Here is a 7,739-nt window from a genome sequence, read left to right as displayed (position 1 = left end):
CGGTTCGCTGGGCTCCACATTTTTATAAAACGTAAAGTATCGCCGTTAAATATACATCATCGCGCGTTTAATGGTATATTATAAGAGAGATATTATATATAGAGAGAAAGAATGTTTACGTGTGTGACAAAGAGAGAGAGAGAGAGAGAGAGAGAGATGGGGTTTATTGATCTTACCCAAAAAAAGAAAATATATTCAGTAAATTATACGCAAGTAAAGAATCATGATCGGAGGAGACTGACGAATGCAACGTCGTTCCGTAAAGATAATCACTTTTAATCCAAATCATTATAAGGAAAACGATGGATTATAATTATCATTGTGCGTGAATGTAAGTAGGAAACGTGAAAGAAAAGAAACCAAAAAAAAAAGAAAAAAGGAAAATTAACTCGTTAATATAATTACGTCCTCTCGTGCCCCGTTTTCTCTCGTATCATTAAATTATTCGTTATTGCGTGTCTCTTAGAAAGATGTATAGTTGAAGACTTAAAGATGGATTATTATTATTACTATCGATGCGCGCGCGCGCGCGCGCGAGAGAGAGAGAGAGAGAGAGAGAGAGAGGCATGAAAGAAGATACCTCTTTGATGATGTTTAATAAGTGCTATACTAATTTAGGAGCGTTTGAGTCGAGTAAGAGCAAACACGATGTGACTGGCAAACTTATGAAATTCGTTAGGAAATCAAATTCGTATTGTTCGTGCCACGATTTCCATTAACTTTGTATTCTCGCCAGCGTGGCTTGTAATTCCGTCGGAAGGAATTACATTGACATGTAAAGAGGAAAGAGCGAGATGAGGTGAATCAATAGTACCTCGCGTACAGTGCAATTAATACAGATGAAAAAAAAATATATATATACATATATAATGCTGCCGTGTAAAAGTACGCAAACGATCAAACACATATGGTTAAAGGCACTTAGCGTGCGTGTATATCGTTGTATATCTGATGGTGCCATTCGAATGTGAATCGTGGAACGAACATAAGTAGAATATAAAATAAACATTATATACATAGATATATATATATACACACATACACACAACACACAAATATATTATATAGATATATATGCAATTCATTGAATCAATCGCGCAGTTCGAATGGTATGCGTTGCGTGTATTTTAGACAGTGTATATGGGATTACATGCATGATTGTGTTAAACGTGTTACTAGATTACGAGGAAAATATTTCATTCTCATTCTGTGATGACTGTCTGCTGAATATGCGAAAGGTGAGAAGAGAGTAAGAAATGTTTACATGAAGTCTTAAAGCTAATGAATTAATAAATTGATTTAGCGAATATAAAGATTTAATTAACATTCGTGTAACTAACTGCGCGAGAGAGAGAGAAAGAGGGGGAGGGAAAAGGGAGACGTAAATCTTTATAAACGTAAAGAGACGTGCGTGTCTCGTTCGTTACGTATGCGAAGAAGAGGCGGACACGGTAAATTCGTCGCGCGCAAGATATAGGTCTTTAACATGTTATAAAACAAAAAAAATAAGAAAAAAAAACGGAAACGCGCTGTATCCGAGTTGCGGCGAGAAGAGAACAGTATGATTTGTATACTGTATAACTTTAGTCGTTTACCATTGCTTTTTTTTCGAGAATATATAAGAGTTATGTGTATAAATTATTATGTGTAATTAAACAGAATTAAGTCATTTAGTAAATTCTAATACTAAATATTATATATATTATAAACACAGAGAAGAAAAACATGCACAAACACAAGCACGCATATATATATACATATATACATACATACATATGCAGAAAAATTACAAGAGCAAAAAGGAGAGCCATTGTATCATACATTTGTGTAACTAAAATGATGTGTAAAATGAAAGTGTGATAATTATTGAGGATATAACGATACAATAAATACTTACCATATGTCTTACATAAATGACAGATGCCTCCGTGGCAATTGGCTGTCAGGTCCAATTTTTATAGGGCATATCTAATCGCACATCGTTTCAATGTATTGCACAAGAAAGAAACACATTTTATTTTTTACTGCTACTTTATCATTTTCATTATGCAACATAATATTTTACAAGTGCAAAAAGAGATTCAGAAAGTACATAAGTACAGAAAGAAAGATAACTGCACAATGATGGATAAAATAGATTTTTAAATAGATAAATTAAACATTATAATTCATTTTCTTTAATATTTACGATAGGATTTTATATTACTAAACTTGCGACAGTCTCGATTGAAATTTCACTTGTTAAATATCTTTGAGTATTCTGTCTTCAGCGCTCCGCTATATGCGTCTTCAAAAACGCAACCTGCGCCCTGGATTCCAGCGCGGCCAATTCAACCACAATAGGAGCCATTTGTTGAACATGATTTTTGTAATCAGAACCTGAGAGACACAAAAATTTAATAATTGTTTGTTGTGTGACATAATGAGAAACAATATTACCACACATACCCATCGCTACTCTCTTTTCGCCATATGTAACTTTCCCATCAAACTCGTTCGTTGGTACTTTTATGTCCGAACTGACTTGTTGAATCGTCACATTCAAATGATCCTCGATATCTGCCAAGTACTGCGAAAGAATCAATTATTAATACTCAACTATATTAATCAAGTTTTTTTATATATAATATGCATTTTTCAGAATTGGGTAGTGGTTAAAAAATAAAAGATTAAACAATACAGTTAAAAAGTTAATAACTTTGAATCTAACTTACAATTAGTTAATTTCAAATGAGTTAATTACCTTTTATTAATTTCAACGAGAATTATTTTAATTAGATTTTTTAAAACCCTTAAACTTGAACTTTCTTTCCTAAAGTAAAATTTTTACTTATATAAAAGAGAAAAATATATTTCCATATAAAAAACATTTGTTTGTTATTTCATATAAACTGAATTGACAAGTATTGAATTTATTTGCTGATTCTGTAATTGTTTTGTTATTTAGAGTTTTATTATTTAGATCTAATTTTTAAAAAGTAGCACATTCTAATTTAATATAAATAATGTTTTTTACAATTAACTTTTATAAAGAATGGAGTCTACACGAAATGGACGAGTTTTCGTTCAAGCATTTTGGTTTCTCTCGATGGAGTAGATTAAATTTCTTAAAACTTACTTGAGGTTCATTGTACCACGTGCAACAGCCACCTTGATTGGTTAGATTGGTGTTGTTGCAGTTTCTTCCGCGAGAAGGACACCATTCGCCGTGATACCATACTTTCTCTGGAATGCTACTGACCAGGGAAATGGCCAGACCCATTCTCTCAGCTCTACCAACTCTTCCAATGCGATGTACATAATTAGATTTTTCATCGGGCAGAGTCACATTTATCACTAAAAAGATAGTATAAACGTAATGTGATACGCTCTTGCTTTGGAATGATTTTACCCGAATAATTAAACTCACTGAAAGGCAGACCGGTGATATCCAATCCTCTGGCAGCCACGTCGGTACAAATTAAAAATTTCACCTCCTGACGTTTAAACTTTTCCAAATTAGCCTTACGCTCCTGGGGCTTTCTGTCCCCGTGCAGGCACACACATGAGAATTGCTGTCCACCAGATTTCTTCAGATATCTCTCGAGATTATCGCAATCGAGTTTCGTTCTGCAGAATATCAATGCCCGGTCCATTTTATGTTCCTTAATAGCGCGAATGCAGTATTCTCCCTTCAGTATCTTTACAGCTTCCGATAACGTGCCTTTAAGACGAGTATAATTGTTAGACTATATTGTTATTCTCACCGCAGAATGAAATTATTATCTAACAATTACGATAATTACAAGCAATGTCATTTGATCCCTCATCTCTTGCATGGACGCCGTCAGTTTGTATACAATTTCTCAAGTTACGCCACGTTCTATCTTTCTGCGGATCTACCATCACTACGACATGATGTACGGTCTCGGGCACTGCGTCCTCACCCTTCAAATCTACCCAAGTTGGAAAATGCATCAAACGTTCCTGCAATGAAGATCAATATTTGTACGTATTATATATTCGCTTACTTGTCAATTACACAATTATTTTAAACGGATACATTCCGCGATTCTTACAGCCATCTTTTTAACTTCGAACGCGTGTAACGTTGCTGAGCACACAATCATTTGCAATCTTTTGCCATCTGACGTAATTTTTGGAATTTGTTTGTGTAAACGATCGATAAGTTCGGTGTAACCCTGTTTTAGTAGCCCATCAGCTTCGTCCAAAACAAAGAACCTTGAAATATATTAATTTGTTTCAAATTGATGATTTTTTTCTAGAATTAAGGAAGTATTTTTGCTTTTGGTATCCTTTTTGTATCCAATTTTTTAAATTTTTGTAAAAGATATAAAAGCTATAAAACTTAATACATTTATTCTTGGACATTCAAATATTCTTTATAAATTTTTTCAAAAATTAGAAAAAAATATTTGTGATGATTATTTGTAAATCTGTATAAATGTGTCAAAAAATACTGTTGCCATAATTTAAGATACAAAAATTATCAGAAAAAAAAATTAAATTAAAAGATTTTTTATTTACCTAAATGTAGTTCTCGTCTGAATTATAAATTAAGTAGACGAGTAATTAGCATGGCAACGATTTTGAAAAATGTTATTTCAAAAGAAAATGTTAAAAATTTTGAATTTTACGCATTAATAAAAATTCTTGCAAGTCTCTTACTTTTAATCTGCTCTTTCTCGTTCGCTCTCATTCAAATTTAAAAAATACCTAATAATAATTGATTTTTTAACTGTAAAAGCGAAAATATTTCCATGAACGATAAATTACCTGCAATGTGTTAACAGCAAATAACCGCCTTGTATGAGATCCTCTAATCGTCCAGGAGTCCCAACTACTATGTCCACGCCAGAATTCAAAACAGCAATCTGCTCCTTTACGTTCACTCCGCCAATAACAAGTAATTCTCTAATTGTTGGATCCTTTAAAAATGTTTTAAACTGAAAAATAATAAGGGCACCTAGTTAAATACCACATATACAGTCTCTATATTAAGTTCATTCGAGTTCTTATTCACCTTCTGAATTTGATTGTAAGTTTGTTCAGCTAATTCACGAGAAGGCTCTATGATGATTGCCTGAGGCGCGTTATTTTTCGGTTTACCGCTTTCGCTAGACGCACTTTGATTGCTATTAACGGTATTGCATTTGACGGATTCTTTCGGGACCGAGGATACGGCCACGTAGTCGTTTGGAGGTGGGTGTTTAAACGGTTGCGCTCCAAAATTAAAGGCCATCTCAGCGTTTTTCAGCACAACCGCCGGATAGTAAGTCTGTGATTTTTGTTGTGCATTTAACGTAAACGCGACACCCAAATCCACGCCATTCTTGGTAAATTTTATTTCGCCTTTTGCCAAATCGAGGAAACATCCAATTACGTCGTGCATTCCAAAGGCTTCTCCATAGTTGTCGAATTGCTTTGCATTCGACTTTTTTCCCGTGCCGCCGAATCCATAACCGAATTTATCGGTTCCTAAATCTAAGGCAGCCTATTCCAGTAACAAAATGCTCAATGAATTTTTCTCATCGCAATAAGTATGGTTGTATAATAATTAATTAAAAATAAATAATAAAGTTAAATACTAAAGTTACAAAGGTAATAAATTCAATTTAATTTTAAATAAACTAATTTTTAACTTCACGGTTTTTAAAACTTTAATTTATTAACCCTTTTTCTAAATTAAAGATGTACAAAAGAAAAATTGTAAAAAAATTCATTAGAATGTAAAAAAAATATTTATTTTGTTACTTCATATAAACTTAATATACAAGAATATTGTTGTTGTTTTGTTATTTAGTCTAATTTAAAAAATACAACATTCTCATTTGATATAAATAATGCTTTTCAAAATTAATTTTTTTGCTCATGCAACTTTTAACATAACTAAATTTTATAAGTCATTAACTTAATTTAGTTGAAAAAAAATATTAATTTGTCCAAACCTATAAAAATGATAATCATTATATCACTTATAAAAATACTTGCCTGAGATGTTGACCAGCCTACTCGACACAAGCCTTCATCTGTGACTGTTGCTTCAAAGAAATACTTGCCACTTCCAGAAACACCTTTATTTGCACGACAACCATGCCATTCTTTTTGCTCTCTACTCTGACATCTTAAACCATCCAGCGTTACCGCCATGGCTCGTCCTCTATCGAACAGACTCAGTCCCCAATGTGTCGCTATGAAATAACAAAATATTTATATCGTCTTTTCAACAAATTTTATCAGAATTGTATATTTTATCTTGATACACACGTTGTTGAACGGCGGCTGTCCCAACTCCTTTTCCAGACTCCAAATCTTTTAAAGTCTCCCAAACTATTTGCAAAATGGGCAAGCAGAAAGCACCAGTTTTTCCACTACCAGTTTCCGCAGCCATGAGCACATCGCCACCACCCAGAATCAATGGGATAGCGTCCGCTTGAACGTCTGTTGGTAGTCTGTAATTTACAATTTCTTAATATCAAGAATATTATCCATTTCTTTCTCCATGATACATGACATTTTTAAGTCTCAAAGTTACATCTTGATTCTTTACTTACGTCCAATCCATCTCATCGACTGCTTTCGCAATTTCCGGCAAAACACCCATTTCTAGAACAGATCAATATATTATCATAATATAAAGTAACATGAGATATAGTTACGCAAATTGATACAATTGACATAATTGTACACAAGCGAAACAACACAATTGACTTATTAAAAACATCATACCTTCGAAAGCAGCCATTTTTTTCCACTCGTTATCCTGATACGTATAAAATGCAAAAAATTATGCTAAAGAGTAGAATTTTTTAAATTAGAAGTACGATTGACAAGTGTATAACAGCCGGTCTCTATGTCTGCGAGTATATATTTTCCAATATTTTCGTGTAGGTTAGAATTCACAATATTCGTGCTCGTCGCCAGATCAGCCAGATTCGCCAGATTATTCTGCACTACTCTGCACCTGCACTTTCTGTAATGACAGTGTACAATTATGAAGAATTTACAACGCACGATGCAATTCATTTGTAAAGCAAACATTTATTGCCTGCTTTAATTTAACATATTTCATACTTATCAATTTAGTAAGGCGAAAGATTTTAGCAATATAATTTTATGAAATGTGTTGTTCTGTTTCACATGGGTTTGCTATTTAAATTAATTTTAATAAATTCGTTTTATAGGGCATTATCTTCAATTTAAATTAGTTTAAAAAAATATTAACTTTAATTCTAATTTTACACAATTCTAAATTTCTTTGCACAAAAAAATAACAAAATTAAAAAGGATAAAAGATGATTTCATATTAATAATAAAAAAAAAGTTTAAACGCATTTAACAATTTTAAAAATGTAATATTAAATGTCAAATGAAAGATTCCTTTAATTAGAATTTAACATGTTGCAAGTGTCTCTCGAAGCTTCATAAATTCACCAAAGTTATTAGGGTAGTAAATTACGACAGGAGCAAGTAGGTAACATCGCAGATATGGCGCCATCCGTCCGATTAAACAGCTCGAAAAATCGTCAGAGTTATTAGGAGTACAGAATTAGCAAGTAGGTTTACTGGATTTATGGGTAGAATAATATCCCCACTCCACAGGGTAAGACGCTACGCGGTAATTGGCTAAACCTACAATGATGGCTGCCCGGCGTCGGCCAATAAAAGCACCGACCAATCAGCGCGTCGGTATGTGAGTGATAGAGACGCCCCCGCCTTCAATACGCTAACCAATCAGC

The 7,739-nt window shown here is 33.2% G+C and overlaps 1 protein-coding gene across 1 annotated transcript; it reads right to left on the bottom strand.

The window, feature by feature from the left end:
• Positions 1–506: 506 nt before the first annotated feature.
• Positions 507–6,994, bottom strand: LOC105205689 (ATP-dependent RNA helicase Ddx1). The gene is made up of 12 exons (XM_011175159.3): positions 6,730–6,994; positions 6,555–6,606; positions 6,268–6,452; positions 5,992–6,191; positions 5,024–5,494; positions 4,777–4,946; positions 4,059–4,221; positions 3,786–3,966; positions 3,410–3,703; positions 3,119–3,336; positions 2,449–2,569; positions 507–2,379 (listed from the first exon to the last, which is right to left on the bottom strand). Exons 1-12 carry the CDS (start codon positions 6,743–6,745, stop codon positions 2,267–2,269), a joined length of 2,184 nt encoding a protein of 727 aa, XP_011173461.1. The 5' UTR covers positions 6,746–6,994; the 3' UTR covers positions 507–2,266.
• Between the last annotated feature and the right edge of the window lie 745 nt (positions 6,995–7,739).

Source organism: Solenopsis invicta, chromosome 5 (genome assembly GCF_016802725.1).
Source record: "Solenopsis invicta isolate M01_SB chromosome 5, UNIL_Sinv_3.0, whole genome shotgun sequence".
In the NCBI taxonomy this organism is placed as follows: Eukaryota; Metazoa; Arthropoda; class Insecta; order Hymenoptera; family Formicidae; genus Solenopsis; species Solenopsis invicta.
The sequence above is the reverse complement of the archived record's forward strand: the minus strand, read 5'-3'. Positions and strand labels throughout refer to the sequence as shown.

Coding starts and splice junctions, on each gene's coding strand:
- LOC105205689 (XM_011175159.3), bottom strand. Junction 6,453..6,554: donor GTCGATGAGATGGATTGGAC/GTAAGTAAAGAA, acceptor TGTAAATTACAG/ACTACCAACAGACGTTCAAG. Junction 4,222..4,776: donor TTGCTGTTAACACATTGCAG/GTAATTTATCGT, acceptor ATATATTTCAAG/GTTCTTTGTTTTGGACGAAG.